We start from the raw sequence: 18,586 nt of genomic DNA, 5'->3' as shown, positions 1-18,586 counted from the left end.
GCTACTTGGGAGGCTGAGGCAGGAAAATCTCTTGAACCTGGGAGGTGGAGGCTGCAGTGATCCGAGATCGTGGCACTGCACTCCAGCCTGGGCAACACAACGAGATTTCTGTCTCAAGAAAAAAATAAATAAATAAAAATTAAAAGGCGGTATTCACAGGAGCTGGAGAAAGCTGCATTCTGTTCCCTTCCCTTAAATTATTTCACACGTTTTCTTTGTCAGCACATCTATGTTTTTGTGGTTACACGAATTCCAATGAGTTCACCTAAAGCCCTTCCCCCGGGCCGTCTGGTTGCTTCCTGCTGCGCTGTTGTTCGTTTGTTTCTTTCAGAGAACACAGGGAGGGTGACAGCTCTGGGCACCTGCACCTGTCCTTCTTTTGAGCCACCTCCTAGAAAGGAGGTTTCAGGGACTGTGGCCGCCAACCCCCCAAAGAGCTCATGACAGAGAGCTTTGCTGAAAGGGTGACCCACACTTGTTGAATTGCTCCATCCTATGCTCACTCCACTTTTGAAAGAGACCCACACGTGTGAGGGGAGCACATCAGGAGCCCCATACTCTGCAAAGCATCGCTGCCTGGTGGGCATCACTGTGGGGTGGGCATCGCTGTGTGGTGGGCATCACTGTGGGGTGGGCTTCGCTGTGTGGTGCCTGTGGAACCCCAGTTCTGGGACCACCCTCCTTGGGCTCAGAACCCAGCTCCACCACTTGCTAAGAGTTTCCTGTTGCTGTGGCATGTTATCCCTTGTGCCTCAGTTTCCTCATCTGTATAAAGTAGGCAATGACGCCCACCCGTGGGAATAAACGAGTTGCTATAGGTAAGAGGTGCTGGTCTAGCAGAGGCACACAGAAGGCTCCCAGGACGAGAGCAATTGGTATTCACCATCGTAATCCACATCGTCTCTCACCTGGAGAGAAGAGGTTCTAGCTCTGCAGAAGGTTCCAGGAGGAGGAGTTGGGTCAAGCATAAAGCAGAAGGCGGAGGCAGGGGTGAGCAGAATTGGGCACTCAGCTGACAGCTGGGAAGGCACTGCATGTCCCAGGCATGGCCAGGCTCGTTCTTGCCATGCAGACCCTCACCCTCCGCCCTCAGACCCGTGTGGGCACACACCTTGTGAGAGCATCTCCTCCGCTGGGGGCTCCACCCCCTTGGGGAGCTGCAGCAGGTCATACAAGGACTCCAGCTCCATCACCTCCCAATCCTGTACAGAGGAGACGGGAGAGGACGTCAAGGTCTGAGAAACCCCAAACTCACTGAGCCCCTCATTTCCTCTAGACCTGCAGGCAGAGAAGGAGGGTAGAAGCCGGGCTCCAGGGGCACGTCATCATGCCAGCCTAGGCGGGGGGTACGGGCCCTGTGAGAAAGAGCCCTTGAACCAACCCTTACGGGGTGATGGGGTAGAAAAAGGCACAGAAGCTGAGGGCGGACACAGCCAAGCAGACTTGGTGGGGAAGTGGTCCTTCCTCAGGCAGGTGCAGAGCGGCTGCCCACCACGCTCTTGCAGCCCCCAGCCCTCTACCCAGGGACTCCCACCCCACCCCAGACAGTCAGGATAAAGCAGGTACAGCTCACTCCTCAGAGCTTGTCAGGTTGAGCTCAAGGGAAACCTCCCCGGTCGGCCTGTGTGGGGCTGGCTGAGGGGGATGCGTGGAATGGTGACATCTCCCATACCATAAACCGGAAGGGCCAGGGTTGACAGAGGCACTGTTCATCTTCCTCGTCCTCATTATGGGCAGAAGGCTGGGCTCGCCACATGCCCAGGACAGGGGCAGACCCGGAGGCCAGCCCAGCCCTCCTTCCGGTTCCCCTGGCTCACTTCCTCTCCCGCAAAGGCTTCGCCGGCTCGGCTGGCGCCTTTTGGCCTCCCTCTTCCTCCCTCTTCAGTCCCTGGGTCTTCTCAGTGTTTTCAAACTCAATCAGACATTGGGGTGGGGGATCACACAGCAGAAGTTGGTGGGCAGAGCAGGGAGCCCCCAGAGCTGTGGGAGACGGAGGCATTCACTCGACCGGAGCCACTCGTGTCAGACCAGCAGCCAGCCCGGGGTGGGGGATGCCAGACTCCATTCCTGCCCTGTAGTGTGGAGGTGGTGGGGAGCCCAACTAACTCCCAGCCCCTTAATCCCCAAGCTGAGGGCCATGGTCAGAGAAGACGAAAGCACCCGGCCTGGGCATCAGGAAGCCTGCGTCCCAGGTCAGCTCCTCCTCACTCGGGCTGTGTGACGTTGGGCAAACCTCCTGCCCTCTCTGGTCCTGGATGCAAGCTTACAAGGAGGGCCTGGACTCAATGCTGCCCAAAGGGATCAGCAGCCTGGGCAAGCCCCTTCCTGGCCTCAGCGCCTCAGTTTCTTCACCTGGAGATGGAGGGGTTGGCTGAAGTTCAGGGACAGAAAACTCCTCCGTAGAACAGGGCGGGAGGACTCCGAGCAGCCTCCGAGCAGGGGCAGCGGGAGGGGCCATGGGGACTCAAAGTCCCAGTTTACCGACTCCCTTCCCCAGGTGGCCTCGGCTGGGACTGCACTCTGGGATCCTTCCCAGGTGGTGTCTGGGCCCCTCCCTCCGTGACCCCCAGCACCCAAGTGTGGTGGCCCCGATGCCAGAACTCACCCAGCCGCTTTCTCCACGCAGGAAAACGACGGCCTACTGGGTGCAAAGTGTGGCCCCTGGGTTCCGAATGAAAGCAGGTTCCGGGTTCCTCTGGGGGCTTTGGGGACCAGGCCAGGAGGCAGGAGCCCCGCCGTTCACTTCCTCCAGGGCCCGCTCAGCCGGCAGGAGCTTCCTCCTCTCTGCAGCAGGGCCCAAGGGGGCGGATGCCGTGAAAGTGAAGCTGCCACAAACCTACAGAAAGCTCTGCCCGGGGCCCCAGCGCCCGCCGTGCCACCTGGGCCCCAGCGGTTCTGCAGGCCACTTAAACTCAATGCTTCTATTTCTTTCCCTCTTCACGCCTTCCCCAAATCACGCCGGTTTCCCCGCAGGCTGTTCACCTCCAAAATGGCAGCTACTTAGGCCAGAGCCTGGGGTCGACCGCCACAACCCACCACCAGCACCCTGTCGGCCTGGCTGCCACACTCCATCCCGCACCGCCGTCCTGCCACCTCCACACCCCGCCCTGGGCCAGGCCCGTTCCTCTCCGGGGACCACGCAGGAGCCTCCTACCTGGACTCTGAGCTGCAGCCTTCCCCACGCCCCCTGCCTGCCCCTGAGCTGAGTCTCCCACAAGCCCTCGGAGGAGTGAGTCACTTCCTGTCCCCACTCACTCAAACCCACCAACGGCGCCCAATAGCTCTTAAAATAAAATCCAGGCTGTGCAGCCCAGCCCATGAGCCCCAGCATAAGTAAGCTGCCAGCCACACCTGCGTCCTCATCCCCCAACCTCTCTCCCGGCCACGGCGACCACCTGCCTCCCTGCCTTGGTGTCTTCACATGTCCTGTTCCCTCCACCTAGAAGCCCCTGCGCCAGTTTTCACGTGGCTGAGTCTCTATCCTTCACACCTGCTTAAATGCCTCCTCCTCTGGGAAGCCTTCCCTGACTGCCCTCCCTGAAGTAGGTCCTCCCTATAATTCTTTACCATGGCCCCTGGAGGTTTCCTTCACGGCACTTAAACCCAGGGCATTATTGGCTCAGCTGGTCGGTCAGCTGGTGTGTGACGCCCGCCTCCCCACCAGACTTCTGCTCCTCAGGAACTGCTATGGTCTCTCTCAACCATGGTTACATACCCGTGTCTAGAACAATGAGAGAGCTGCTATGGTCTCTCTCAATCACGGTTACATATCCGTGTCTAGAACAATGAGAGAGCTGCTATGGTCTCTCTCAATCACGGTTACATACCCGTGTCTAGAACAATGAGAGGGCTGCTATGGTCTCTCTCAATCACGGTTACATACCCGTGTCTAGAACAATGCTTGGCACAAAGCGGGCTCAGCGAATAAATATTGATGGTTGTTGTTGCCAAGGGGATCCGGAAGGCTTTCCAGAGGAGAATGGGGCCTTGACGGTTGCATAGGAGTTTGCAGCAAAAGAAGGGGTGAGAACGTGGCAGGTGGAGAAAACAGCGTATGCAAAGGCGTAGAAGGGTTCGAGAAGGAGAGGTCTCAGCACAGCAGATAGAGAAACACTTCAGACCCGAGCTGGTCTCTCAAGCTGGAATCTTCACCATCCGGGCTGAAATGGTGTTTCCCTAGCAACAGGTGACTGGGAAGCTATCCACCCTTTCTGACAGGTTAGGTAGAAAGTGGCTAAATGAGGTGGGCTGCAGGTGTAAGGAGTGTGTGAGAGCAGGAAAGTAGGGTTGTTTACGAGAAGTTAATATAAAAATGACCAAACTTAGTACTGGTATTGTTGCTAATATTTATGGAGTCATTGGTGATGAAACAAACATAATTTTAAGGGCTTTCATTTTACTGGAAACTTCCTTGTGAGGTAGGTACAATCATCACCCCCATATTACAGAGGAAGAAACTGAGGTGCATGAATCAGTCCCTGCCATTCTGATGTGCCCGTGCTGGACTGGGGCTTGTGACAGGTGGGGAAAGGAGCCACCATGCAGGACCTATTTTGCTAGGGTGTGTGTAGCAGGCTCAGCCCAGCTCTGGACTCAGTGGTTCTGGTGGTGGCTTCTGACTCTGGATCACAGCCATGTAGGTGTAGCAGCCCCAGTCCCAGCAGCCAAGAGACGGCGCTTTTGCATGTGCTAACTGAAGACTATTTAATAAAGGGACAGCTGGGGCAGGGTTAAAGGAACGCAGAAGAAACGGTGCTGCAACCCAGGCTAGCAATATGGGGGAGCTGTTACTTCTTTAAAACCTAGACGGCAAAGGAGGGAGTGGGTGGCAGAGCCCAGGAACAGAATCACTAAAGCTCTAAGAGGGGCCTCGGGATAGGAGCTGTGGCCTTTGGTAGCCAGCTCATGGTGACCCAGCAGAAGGGCACAGCTGGGCAAATCAATGACCAGGCCTCACTCTCCTCCCTCCTGCCAGGGCCTCCCCTGGCTACATCCAGCCAGAAGCCAGAGAAAAGAAGTCCCCAGCTGTGGTCCATAGATGTCAGGAGAGAAAATGGTGGGGAGTGGATCTGCAGAGGTGAACCTAAAGCATTTAACCCAGAAAGCATGCTTCTAGGGCCAGCCTCACTCGGCAGCTTCCTTCAGGAGCCAGCTCTGCAGTATTCTTCCACGAGTCCTTGCTGGAGGCGCTGCCTCCAGCCTTCCAGTGGCTTGAGAATCACACAGTTTCCTGTATTAGATTCCTTTCTCCTCCAAACAACTGAAGAGACCCTAATCATCGGCAACTGAATCCCAATTAACCTCAGATTTGTTACCAGAAACAACTGCAGGCAACACGACCTCCAGGATGGGAACTGGGATTGGTTACTTGTTCTGGCTGATTTAAAGGCAGTGAGGACCTAGTAACTGTTAGAGAATGGAGTTCTAATAGATCGTAGCCTGTGATGGCAAAATAATTACCTGTCATCACTCAGAACTAAGTACCTATTAAATTGCGGCTTTGGCAGAGTTGTGGCTTCCATACGCAATACAAGCACAGGTTATCTAAGGACTGTGGGTTGAGCTTGTTATCATCACACCAAAGAGTTTAAAGCAGGAAAAGGACAGTCCCAGGGCTTTACATTCTCAGCTCAAGGTATGTTCAGAATATAGGGAGTTCTCTGATAGCCCTCAAAGCATCTCTTATCTCTTGGGGCTGCAGGGCTGATGTAAAAATCGATGCGGAATCTAATCCTGCATGGTGTAGAGTTACAACATACTAAATCCACAACTCACCGAGCCTCCTGTGTGTACAGTATTGTTTAGGGGAAGAGAGGGACTCTAAGAATTGGAAGAGTAACATGGAGATAAGTCTAAGCACCCCCAAGCCCCAGTTAAGAGAAAGGCATGGATAGAAGGGAATTATTCCAGTCTTTTTTATTTCAGAGACACAGTATGAAATATACCTGTGCAAATATACCTAACACTACTGAACTGTATACTTAAAAATAGTTAAGACAGTAAATTTTATGTTACATGTATTTTTAACCACAACTAAAACTTTTAAAAATAATAATAAAATAAAAATAAATAAATTGCAGGGATCATATCACTTTAGGGATGATACCTCGAAATACTTCAGAAGGTTTCTCCAAAAACAAATACATTCACCTGCATAACACAATACCATTATGACGCCTAAGAAAATTAGCATTGATAGAAGGTTTTCTAATATTTCATCCACATTCAGATTTCACCAAGGCTTCAAAAAATGTCTATTACAGCTGTATTTTTTTTTTTTTTTTACTCCAAGATCCATTCAGGGATCACATATCACATGTGATTGCATTTGGTTTTCATGTCTCTTTAGAGCCCTTCAATCTAGAACAATCTTCCATGACACTAACATTTTTTAAACATCAGGTCAGTTGTCCCGTAGAATCTCCCACCTCTGTCATTTGCTGGTCTGCTTCTGTGGACTGATTTTCCTCCCAATTGTGGGTCACGTTCTTCTGCTTCTTTAGATGTAAAAGAATGTTTTATTGAATGCTAGACATTAAATGTTTATGTTGTTGGGTGCTGAATTTTGTTGTATTTCTTTAAGAAGTGTTGGCATTTTTCTGGCAGAAATATTCTTTCGATGTCTGTTTTTTAATAAGCGTCATCTCCTCAAGCTCTGATCTTTGTCTCCTCGAATCAGTGAGACCGGGCACTTACTGGGTCCCCCTGACTACAGCACAGTCCAGGAATTATGTCCAAGCAGAAAACCAAGGCCAGGGTAGGGCTCACCTCACTCGCCACCCTTTTCTTGGGGATCACAGATCTGACTTGCCTCTTAACATTTTACTTTTATAGAGTTTCAAACTCACAGAAAAGCTTCAGGAAAGTACAAAGAGTTCCTATGTCTATTAGTCTGTTTTCATGCTGCTAAAACAGACATACCCAAGACTGGGTAATTTATAAAGAAAGGTAGTTTAATGGACTCACAGTCCCACCATGGCTGGGGAGGCCTCACAATCATGGTGGAAGCTGAAGGGGGAGCAAAGGCATGTCCAATGTCTGAAGTAACTGTTTCCTATGTTTTGTGGAGGTTTCTAGTTATTCCTGACGGAAAGGTAACTCCAAAAGTGAAAATTATTTCCTCATAAATATTGATTGATTACAAAGAAGAATTACATTTTTTAGTGTACAAACTTGATAAACACTATATTAACTAATATATACTTTTTAAAAATAGAAACAGTGTTTCACTCTGTCACCCAGACTGGAGTACAGTGGTGTGATCAAGACTCACTGCAGCTTTGAACTCCTGGGTTTAAGTGATCCTCCCCACTCAGCCTCCCGGGTAGCTGGGACCACAGACGTGTGCTCACATGCTAAGTAATCAAAACTAACAGCATAAGAAATTAGACCAATGGAATACTATGCAGCCATAAAAAAGGATGAGTTCATGTCCTTTGTAGGGACGTGGATGAAGCTGGAAACCATCATTCTGAGCAAACTATCGCAAGGACAGAAAACCAAACACCGCATGTTCTCACTCATAGGTGGGAATTGAACAATGAGAACACATAGACACAGGAAGGGGAACATCACACACCAGGGCCTGTCGTGGGGTGGGTGGAGCGGGGAGGGATAGCATTAGGAGATATACCTAATGTAAATGACGAGTCAATGGGTGCAGCACACCAACATGGCACATGTATACATATGTAACAAACCTGCATATTGTACACATGTACCCTAGAACTTAAAAAAAAAAAAAGAAATTAGACCAATCAACATGACATGTCTCCTGGTAACGATGCACTGAGAAGAACACATCACTTCTACCAAAAATGCATAACCTGGATTTAATCACAAGGAAAATACTAGACCAACCCAAGCTGCAACACATTCTGGAACATAACTGGCTTGCATTCTCCAAAGAGTCAAGGTTATGAAACATAAGGAAAGACCGAAGGGCCACTCCAGACTACAGGAGGCTGGAGAGATAGGACAACTCACTCAATGCCATGTTCTGCCTCTTATTTTGGTATAAAGGACATCATTGAGACAATTGGAAAAAAACATAATTAAGGCTTGTAGATTAGACAATGCCATTGTATCAATGTTATTTCCTGATTATGACACATACTGAGATTATGGAAGAGAATGTCTTTACTTTTAGGAAGCATACACTGATGTATTTAGAGGTGAAGAGGATATAGTGCCTACAACTTACCCTCAAAGATTCAGAAAATGTATCTATCACCAGGTAAATGTGTGTGTCTAAAAGAAATATATATATATCATTATTATTATATCAAGAGAGAGGCAGACAGACAGGCGGGGATAGGCAGAGAGTAAAGAGGATAAAGTAAAAATGTTAACATTCATGAGTCTCCAGGTAAACATAGTGATATGGTTTGGCTGTGTCCCCACCCAAATCTCATCTTGAATTGCAGCTCCTATAATCCCCACATGTCATGGGAGGGACCTGGTGGGAGATAATTGACTCATAGGGGCGGGGTTTTCTGTGCTGTTCTCATGATGATGAATAAGTCTCATGAGATCTGATGGTTTTATAAAGGACAGCTCCGCTAAACACACTTTCTTGCCTGCCGCCATGTAAGACATGCCTTTGCTCCTCCTTCGCCTTCCGCCATCATTGTGAGGCCTCTCCAGCCATGTGGAACGGTGAGTCCATTGAACCTTTTTCCTTTAAAACTACCCAGTCTTGGGTATGTCTCTTTTAGCAGCATGAGAATGGATTAATACACATAGGAAGTCTTTGTAGTATTCCTGCAACTTTTCTGCAAGTTTGAAACTATCTAAAAGTAAAATGTTAAAAGAAAAAAAAGCCTTTGCTCTCATCCTAGTTTAATATCACTCTAAGTGCATGAATTAAAAAAGTCCAATGTGTTATACTCCACATTGCTCCTTCAGATGCTTGAAGTATCCAAAATGTGGATGCTGTTTGTGCCTCTGTCCTTTTGACATGTCCCCATCATTCCTTGAGTACAGTTGGCCCTTCCATGTCCTTGGCTGCACATTCATGGATTTAACAAACCATGAATTAAAAATATCAAGAAACAATGGCATCTGTACCAGACACATGCAGATTTTTTCTCCTTGTCATTATTCCCTAAGTGATACAGTGTAACAACTATTTACATAGCATTTACATTGTATTAGGTATCAAAAGTAATTTAGAGCTGGTTTAAAGTATGCAGGAGGATGTGCATAGGTTATATGCAAATACTGTGCTGTTTGATATCAGGGAATTGAGTATCTTCAGATTTTGGTATCCTCCAGGGTCCTGGATTCACTCCACAGAGGACACCAGGGATAACTGTGCTTCCCTGCTTTCTGAAACAGTGTTTCAGGCTCACCTTGGCAATACTTTTTTTAAGAATGGGATTGTGGAAGGAAATCTAGCACAACATTCCAAAGCCACCTAGAACATCAGAACCCTGTGTGGATGTTTTGAAAACACACCAAACATCCACAAAGGTGTTGGATGCTTTAAGGTGACGGTCTGCCTTAAGAAGTGACAAAAGCTGTCCGGCGTGACCACGTCCCAGCTGTTGGGACCAGCCACATAACCACCTAAATCTGAGGGGCTGGGGACTGGAAGAATGTGGGGCCTTTGCCCCAATTCCCTGGTGTCAGAGACCTTCCTACCCGCCTCTATGCATACATGCAGTCCTCTGCTGCATCTTCATCCCAGACCTGCCCCCAGTTGCATTTCCTCATCGGCCTCGATGTGTTGTCCCCCTGCCGCTCCACTCTCTCCCGGTCCTTGTGCCCTAGCACACCCCCACCGCCCCACGCCCAACACCTCAGCGGCACACAGCAGGCTCCCAAAACGCACTGACCAAATGAACGTTCCAGGGTCCTACTGTGTTGGACACAGGGATTCCCTGCCCCCTGCCCCAGGGCAAAGCCTCACGCTGGTGAAGATAATGATGATGTATTAAATCAAATTTAAACCCCAAAGAGCAGGTTTCCACCGAAAACCTCACTAATTCCGAGCTGCCCAACCCCAGGGCACTGTCCTTGCAGAAGGAACAGAGATTCCCATGCCTGCAGTGGCCGGGACTTCCTGCCTGGGTAAGGATGAACGGAGGTGACCTCCGAAGGTCCCTTCCTTCTCGAGATTCTCAGATTCTGCCAGTTCTGCCACATCTGAGGGCAAGTGGCAGTGGAATGTCAGTTCCCCAGAGACTGGCCACCAGGAAAGGAGGGGCCCTAACCTAAGCAGAGAGCCCCTTCCCCACCACAGCCCCCTGGGGAGGTGACGACTGAATTGGGGGACCTTTCTGGGGGCATGCAGCTCATGCCAGTGCATCAGCCTGACAGAATGGGACAGAAGCAATTTTTGTTTTGTTTTGTTTTGTTTTTGAGACTGAGTTTCCCTCTTGTTGCCTAGGCTGGAGTGCAATGGCACAATCTCAGCTCACTGCAACCTCCGCCTCCTGGGTTCAAGTGATTCTCTTGCCTCAGCCTCCCTAGTAGCTGGGATTACAGGCACCTGCCACCACGCCTGGCTAATTTTTTAATTTTTAGTAGAGATGGGGTTTCACCATGTTAGCCAGGCTGGTCTTGAACTTCGGACCTCAGGCAATTCGCCTGCCTCAGTCTCCCAAAGTGCTGGGGTTTCAGGCATGAGGCACTGTGCCCAGACTGCAGTTATATTTAAGAACAACAAGTGAGAAAGGTGGGAGAATCAGGTCAGTCTAAGAGCATCTTCAGAATCGTCCTATGTCACCTACACTTTTCTTTTTTGTTTTTGAGGCAGAGTCTCACTCTGTTACCCAGGCTGGAGTGCAGTGGGGTGACCTCGGCTCACTGCAACCTCCGCCTCCCGGGTTCAAGCGATTCTCATGCCTTAGACTCCCGAGTAGCTGGGATTACAGGTGTGTGCCACCATGCCCAGCTAATTTTTATTTTTTTGTGGGTTTTTTTGTTTGTTTTTAGTGGAGACAGGGTTTTGTCATGTTGGCCAGGCTGGTCTTGAACTCCTAGCCTCAAGTGATCCACCCCAAAGTGCTGGGAGTACAGGCATGAGTCAGAGCCCACCACGCTCAGCCCAAAACCAATTTTTGTAATAGACAAAGAATTAAAGCCACCTGGATTAGTCCCTACTCCAGCCCACCTGAAGCACCCAGGTCCTGTTCCTTCTCAAAGACTGGCTTCTACCGCACCGTCTCCAGGCTTCGGCTGTCCCTCTCCAGGCAGGTAACCACTCCCCTGCCCCACCCGCACCCCTCCTTTCTGGGCGTTGCCTCTCACTCCACCGGCTCAAGGACAGGGGACACTCTTCTCACTGGCCACTTGCCCCAGCTTTGGACAAACCAGACCCTTAGTAAATGACGGCTGAACAGAACCAATTGGAAGATCTCCAAAAGGTTCTGCACCATTGCTGGCCTCAAAGACTCGGCATCTCAGTGGACAATATTTTATCCCCATCAATAGTAACAGTTGAGTCCTACCCAATAAAAGCACAGGCGAAGACAGGCCGGCTCAAGGACCTGGCACTCCGCTGCAGGGCTTCCCAACCTCAGCGCAGTGCACACGGGGGCCGGGTGATTCTTCGCTGGGGGGAAGGGAGCCTGTCCCGTGCACTGCGGGATGTTAAGCAGTAACCCAGGCCCCACCAGCTACCTGCCCAGAACGCCTCCTCCCGAGCTGTGACAACCCAAACTGTCTCCAGACGTTGCCAAAGATCCCCCAAGTGGCAGAACCTCCCTCTCCGCTGAGGATGGCTGACTTTGAAGGAAGGAGGTTGACTTTGTCCTTCAGAACCCTCAGCTGGAAGGTGTGGGCTACTTTGCTCCCTGCAGTCACGGTCACACAGGGACAAAGGTGGACACAAACCCAGGCACTTCTCCAAAGCCCAGATTCCTTCCATCTACGGTTTATAATTGTTAGTTTTTTCTTTTTTTAAAAAAAATAGTATGGCTGCCTTTCTCTCCAGGCTACCCATCCTGGAATAGTCACAACTTTATCATCATTTCATAAAGTTTGATGCGCCTGAAGCCTGCTATGACCTGTGCCGAGGAGGGTTTACGGCAGGGCCAGCACGGAGGGCAGGCCACCATCTCTGTCACACAGGGGTCCTTTGCCTTGCAGAGTCAAGAGCGGTCAATTACTGGTCAGCATGCAAGGCCCTATGACGTCACAGCATGAAGAGTAAGGAGACCACCTCCACGTGTTCATGCAGCCTGTGCCCCTGGCCGCTAGCTTTGTGCGTGTACAGTCTGGACCCAGGCAGAGGGGCAGATGAGCCTTTGTTACTCACCTGCAGCTGTGACTCTGCTGCCCTTTTCTCCTTGTGGTGCCAGCGGAAGCTTGGGGTTCCCAAAGCCCCATCCCCCACAAAGGGCTGTGAACCGGCTCTTCCCCCAGCTCCTGTCCAACTGGAAGGCCCCGGGAAGCAGGGCTGGGTGGAGTCACAAGGCCCTGGCACCTGTTACTTGGCTGGCACCACCCATGAATGCTAAATGCATGAAAGATAAAAACAGCAGCCAAACAAAGACGGTGGACAGGCCCATGCTCACGAGTTCTTTATTGGAATAAATAATAGCATACTGTGACGCCACGTGGCATTGTCCTAACCGCATCTCTGGCTTAAGAAGTGTTTGCCTGGTGTTGCAGCGAGCTCCCAAAAAGCGCTTGCTTCCTGCGGTCAGCCAGGTGGGCCTGCCCAACAGCATGGCCAGGGTTTTCGTGGGTTTTATTTAACGTCCAGGAATCTAAAGTAAACATTGCTTAAAACAGTTATGAAGACAGTAAAATACTGGCACACAAAACAGGGGGAAAGGATTCAGTCGCTTTAAAATAAAACTGCTCTTTGTCACCTCCAATTAGGACACCACGGCCCAGCGGGGCTCTGGGCTCAGTGCTTGCATAACACTGTGTGGGTGTCAAAGGGGAACTGAAGCTGCGGGAGGCTCCCCTAGCTGGTGTGGGTTGAGAGACACGTCACGTGGAGAAGGAGAATCAGCAAATACCTTCCTGCCCTTGTCCGAGCGTCCACTCGGGCCTTGCAGACCTGAGACCCCCTTGTACTGGGATGTTTGTCCCCACGGGTGGACACACACGGCCTTGCTTTCACTTAGTTCCTATGGACCAGGGTTCCTCTTCAAAGAACCATTCACTGAAAAGGTGGTGCTGGGAGGAGAAAGGGTCCCAGAACTTCTCTGAACTAAGAACCAAGAGCAGCAGCAGACAGGGCATCTCACACCCAAGCCTCATGTCCCAGCAGCCATTCATCCCGAGCCTAGAGGAATCGAGTTCACCCTAAATTCTGCCTTGCAACCGGCCCCTTGACGCATCTGTCCAGGCCATGCTATGATTTCGGACTCAAACTGATGGTGAATGGAGAAAAATGAGAGGAGTCAAGCCTAATGGGACCCTCCCCAGGTATGCAAAAGGCACACCTACACCTTTGAACCAATTGGAAAAGAGTGTGGACAAAAGATCACATCCAAGCCGGGTGTAGTGGCATGCACCTGTGGTTCCAGGGACTCGGGATGCAGAAGCGGGTGGATCACCTGAGCCCAGGAGTTCAAGGCTGTAGTCTGCTACAGGTGTGTCTGTGAATGACCACTGCACTCCAGCCTGGGCAACGCAGCAAGATCTTATCTCAAAATTTAAAAACAATCCCATCCTTTGCTGGAACCATGGCCTTTAAGGGTCCCTGTTGTGAAACACGAGGCCTGTGTAGCTTCCCTACAGATCTTATGATTCCTTTTACTGTTCAACTTGAAACCCAGAAGAGTGTGACATGGACACGAGGATGGGCATGTGTTTACCAGATGGGGGCTGCCAGGACCTCCCTGGGAAGGTGAAGCCCCCTCCCAGAGTAACTGGCCTCTCCCCTCTGATGACACAGAATGGGCTGGGATTGCTCATTTTGGCTGAAAGTTGCAGCTCTGATTTTCTGTGGTTTTTTTTTTTTTTTTTTTTTTTTGAGACGTGGAGTCTCACTCTGTCACCCAGGCTGGAGTGCAGTGGCATGATCTCAGCTCACTGCAACCTCTGCCTCCCGGGTTCATTCCATTCTCCTGCCTCAGCCTCCTGAGTAGCTGGGACTACAGGCATGCACCACCACGCCTGGCTAATTTTTGTATTTTAATAGACACGGGATTTCACCATGTTGGCCAGGCTGGTCTTGAACTTCTGACCCCAAGTGATCCACCTGCCTCAGACTCCCAAAGTGCTAGGATTACAGGCATGAGCCACTGCGCCTGCCCAAGCTCTGTTCTTTTCAAATCCCCAACCCCAGGAAGGCACAGCGCCCTCTCCAGGCCCACGTGGGAGCAGGGCAAGGCCGGGCCGCTCCACCAGCTCCAGGGGGCCGTGATCCTGTCCGTGCCACACAGGCAGCACAGAACGTTCCAGTCCCAGGTTTTTTGTCAGTGTGGCTCTTTAATGTCACTGCATCCCGCAGGAGACACCGTAATGCTGTTTTAATTATTTCTTTCCCCCGCTGGGAAATCACCTCCATCAAAATGGCCATTCTGAAATCATCCCCAGCCTAGCAACAGCCGGAACTGAGGGGGAATATTAAACTGTTTTCTAAAACTTCGGTGTTGGCATTCGATTTCGTATTAAAACTTACTCCACAGCTCTGATCTGCGGCAGGAAGACAAAAAGCTAACAGGATCAGAAAGGCCAGGCTCACTACAGAGAATGCTGAGAGATGCCAAGGAAGGCGGCCGCTTTGCTGCAGGTGCAATCCAGGGGGTTGGCGGGTCATAACCCTGGGAAGGAGCTGGGGAGGGGGGCGCCACAGCGAGGGAGCCACTGCGACCAGAGGCCAGCCCAGAAAGCATGGCGGATGGGATCCCCAATTCTCTGCAGAGCTGGGGTGAGCGAGGGGGTGAACAGCTCATAACTGAGTGAGCAGCGACTCCTTTTACAGGATACTCTAAAGGGAGATGCTCTCAGGGCTACAGGGAGAGTGAGATGAACACTTCATATCCTCCCGTTACAAGGGGAATTATGTCCCCCGCCTCCAAATCCACATGCTGAAGTCCTAACCCCAGCCCCTCTGATGTGATGGTATTTGGAGATAGGGTCTTTATGGAGGTAATCAAGATAAATGAGGTCATATAAGTGCGCCCTAATCCAATAGGACCACAGCCCTTCTAAGAAGAGGGGGTCGGGCTGGGCATGGCCACTAGTGCCTATAATCTCAGGACTTTGGGAGGCTGAGGTGGGTGGGTCGCTCAAACCCAGGAGTTTGAGACCAGCCTGGGCAACATGGTGAAATCCTGTCTCTACAAAAAATACAAAAATTAGATGGACCTAGTGGTATGCACTTGTAGTCCCAGCTACTTGGGAGGCTGAGGTGGGAGGATCAATTAAGCCTGGGAGATCAAGGCTGCTGCAGTGAGCTGAGGTGGCACCACTTTACTCCTGGGTGACAGAGTGAGACCTTATCTCCAAAAAAAATAAAAATTAAAATTAAACGCTGGGCATGGGCATGGTGGCTCACACCTGTAATCCCAGCACTTTGGGAGGCTGAAGTGGGCGAATCACAAGGTCAGGAGATTGAGACCAGCCTGGCCAACATGGTGAAACCCCATCTCTACTAAAAATACAAAAATTAGATGGGCCTAGTGGTATGCACTTGTGGTTCCAGCTACTTGGGAGGCGGAGGCAGGAGAATGGCTCGAATCTGGGAGGCAGAGGTTGCAGTGAGCCAAGATCATGCCACTGCACTCCAGCCTGGTGACAGAGCAAGACTCCGTCTCAAAACTAAATAAATAAATAAAATAAAAGAGGCAGTGAGGACACAGACACACAGAGGGGAGACCATGTGAAGATACTGGGGGAAGCCGGCATCTACAAGCCAAGGTGAAAGGCCCAAGGATGTAACTCTCTGATGTCTCAGCCACTCACCTGCGGCACTTTACTACACAAAGCCAGTGAACCGACGCACCCCCTCATTTTAAAGTTTCCGAAGACACATTCGTTCCCAAAAAGGGCCTCTGAAGGGGAAAGCTGGGGTGCAAGCTGTCTCAAGCAGCACAATTAGAGCCATCTCCAGACCCAGCCCCTCAACCACAGCAAGAAATGAAGAAACATCCCCAGCAAACAGCTCCTTTCAATGCCTGTGGGAGCTGGGCCATCCTGAGTCTTAGATGTTCGTGCGAAAGCTACATTAAAACAACAACGAGTGGCCAAGAAGCCATAGGAATGTGGGTGGAGGACACTCGTGTCACATCTAAGCTTCTGGGACTTTAAAGTTTTTCAAACTGCAAAATCCTTTTATTAAATAGGCATCACTTCGAAGGAGAGCCCAGCCCAGGAGATCCCTGGTGAATCATCAAGCCCGGGTCCTCGGGGAGCTGGCATTCCTGCTGAGCTGATGTTGTACTTCTGAAGGCCTGTGACCGCTAATTGCACCATCAGGTGGAATGCAGGGTGCTCTCAACTAGCTGTGGGTTGGGCTTCAGGCTTTTTTCCATCTTTCAGCCAAGGCAGACAATAACGGACTCCATCCCACGCAACTGAGTGATGCGAGGCCTCAAACGCAAGCATGGGTGTTTAGAATCCTGCATTTTCAAAGGCTCTTGCCCACTGGGAATTACATGGAAAGAAGATTAAGAACCACCACCAAAAGAGGCAGGGGGTGGTGCGGGCGTGAGGTAGGGGTGGGGTGGGGATGACAGTCAACACAGTTTGGACCAGAAGCCCATGGCACCTGGCTCCCTGCAAAGGCACAGGGCACAGACAGATGTCGCCTTTCTTGCTGGGATACTCCTGCCACCGTCCACAGGTCCTCCATCACTCCACGTTCTTGTACTTGGTGAACAGGTTGTAAAGAACCCTCAGGGTGGATTTGAGGTCCAAGTTCACCACGTCTGCAGAAGGAAACAGAGAAACCTCAGAGGCCCTGCCATCCTCCTGTCATTGCAGTAGGTACTCTCAGAAGCCATGTCTCCAGCATGACACCAGCTGCCGCGTCCACACAGAGCGCTTCCCCTTAAAGACCTGCCACCACCACATCCAGGACGCTCTGGGCGGCGCCTCCCCAGACACACCGGTTGTGTGAGGGCTCCCGGCGCGGGCTGACACCCTGCGGGACAGGCACCTGGGGTGACAAGAACAGAGACGCTTCCACAGCCCATCCTGGATCGGCACCAGGACGTGTCTAAGGACCGGTTGGGGGACATGGCTAATGACACTTACTGGGACCAAAAACCCTAGTAACACTTAATGGACCTGACGGCTCCCTCTGGGGCCCTGGAAGTCTTGGGCCACTTTCTTTGGGTGGACAAGAACCTTCCTGGGAATCAGACACCTTGTTCATTTCACTTGCTCTGTGACCTCTAAGTGACTTCCGTGATTTGGGGTTCAGACTCTCCATCTGTAAAATGGGCCTGGACCAGATAATGCTCGAGGCCCTTTGAGTCCTGACTCCCTGTGATCCAAAAGCAGCCACAGGATGACCTTGTGCTTTAGCCCTGATCACAAGAGCAAGAAACAGCATGTTACTGAGAGAGCAGGTGGGGTGGATGCTAAGAATCAGCAACTGTCCTTGTCACCAGGCGTGGAGTTTCTCAACTTGCACACCCTCATCAGAGCCTGCATAGCCTCCTTTCCTTCCCTCTCGTTTTACAAAGAGGACCAAGACTCACTGTGGAGAAATGAGCTGCCCACAAGTGTGCTGTCAGAGCAAAAGCAGGGCTGAACTCGGCTCGGTGGGCTTGGGAACACACCCAGGGCTCTGTCGGGGATCCCAGGGTCTCCCCCTGGCCTGAAGGGTCCACCCCAGCTCCCAACAGCCCAGTGGAGGCAGCGGAGGGAGGATGGCAGCCACGGAGTTGGAGGTGGCCAAGGCGAGGGGGGCAGCAGGGACAGAGCAGCTCCCAGGGGCGGGGGCCGTCACTCCCTGGCCCCCTCTGAGTCCACTCCCATGGTGGACTCACAGGGAGACCAGAGCAGCAGCCTGGCACCGATGCCCCCACTCAAAAGCCCCCAGGTCTGAACTCTGAGAACTTCGAGACAGCCTTGCTGGACAAACAGAACTCAACCCTCACACCCCTGCCAGACCCTGCTAACCACGGCCATCCCTTAGCACCTGTGCCCAGGGACAGGCATCCCCTTCTGTGACCCGTGAACCTCAGTCCCTCTGTGCTCCCCAAACACCCACCCCACCATCCAGCTCCGGCACTTGGCTCTGTGAATTTCGAGCGAGCCACAAGCCTTTCTCCCAGGCAAGGGGCCTCCTTAAGGGCAGGGTCGGGGATCCCACTGGAGTCTCCGCCAGGTCTCCGCAAGGGGGTAGGGGGCCAGGATGCCCATCGGAGCTGGGGGCCTGGGGAACTAGGTATGGGCCTGGCTCTTCAGACCCACCCACGTGCAGGGGGCATGAGACTGCTCTGCTTCCTCCCAGTGGGGACCAACAGGGCAGTTTCAGGCCCGCAGGGGAGGAGGTCACAGCCACTGCCTCCCTCCCCACCAGCCCTGGGTACCCAGGTAAGTCTGCCTAGCTTGGAGGAGGGCATCAGGGAGACCACAGCCACTGTGCTGCAGTCTCCATGTCATTCTCATCTTTGTTACCTCCTGATTCTTGCTCCCCAGATGGTTTTGAATGAAGAAGGAA

The 18,586-nt window shown here is 51.5% G+C and overlaps 2 protein-coding genes across 20 annotated transcripts in view; both read right to left on the bottom strand.

The window, feature by feature from the left end:
* The window catches only part of LOC105464307 (parvin gamma), a 48,648-nt gene extending 45,414 nt beyond the window's left edge, over positions 1 to 3,234 (bottom strand). For 2 of the 14 annotated variants that reach the window (XM_071080714.1, XM_071080716.1), the window contains exons 1-2: positions 1,673 to 2,543; positions 1,112 to 1,202 (exon numbers count right to left, since the gene is read on the bottom strand). In XM_071080714.1, coding sequence (XP_070936815.1) covers positions 1,112 to 1,202; positions 1,673 to 1,756 — 175 coding nt within the window. In that variant the 5' untranslated portion in view covers positions 1,757 to 2,543. Of the gene's footprint in view, positions 1 to 1,111; positions 1,203 to 1,672; positions 2,553 to 2,605; positions 3,110 to 3,154 lie in introns of those variants that run through there. The other 12 variants (XM_011712073.2, XM_071080711.1, XM_011712069.3 and 9 more) reach the window with 12 other exon arrangements.
* Positions 3,235 to 13,905: 10,671 nt separating this feature from the next.
* The window catches only part of LOC105464308 (parvin beta), a 138,927-nt gene continuing 134,246 nt past the window's right edge, over positions 13,906 to 18,586 (bottom strand). For 5 of the 6 annotated variants that reach the window (XM_011712087.3, XM_071080724.1, XM_011712088.3 and 2 more), the window contains one exon: positions 13,906 to 16,841. In XM_011712087.3, the coding sequence (XP_011710389.1) occupies positions 16,765 to 16,841 (77 nt within the window). In that variant the 3' untranslated portion in view covers positions 13,906 to 16,764. The remainder of the gene's footprint in view (positions 16,842 to 18,586) is intronic. The other variant, XR_976769.3, reaches the window with a different exon arrangement.

This window comes from Macaca nemestrina, chromosome 15, assembly GCF_043159975.1.
Source record: "Macaca nemestrina isolate mMacNem1 chromosome 15, mMacNem.hap1, whole genome shotgun sequence".
Taxonomy (NCBI): domain Eukaryota; kingdom Metazoa; phylum Chordata; class Mammalia; order Primates; family Cercopithecidae; genus Macaca; species Macaca nemestrina.
This window is presented reverse-complemented; position numbering and strand designations above follow the sequence as displayed.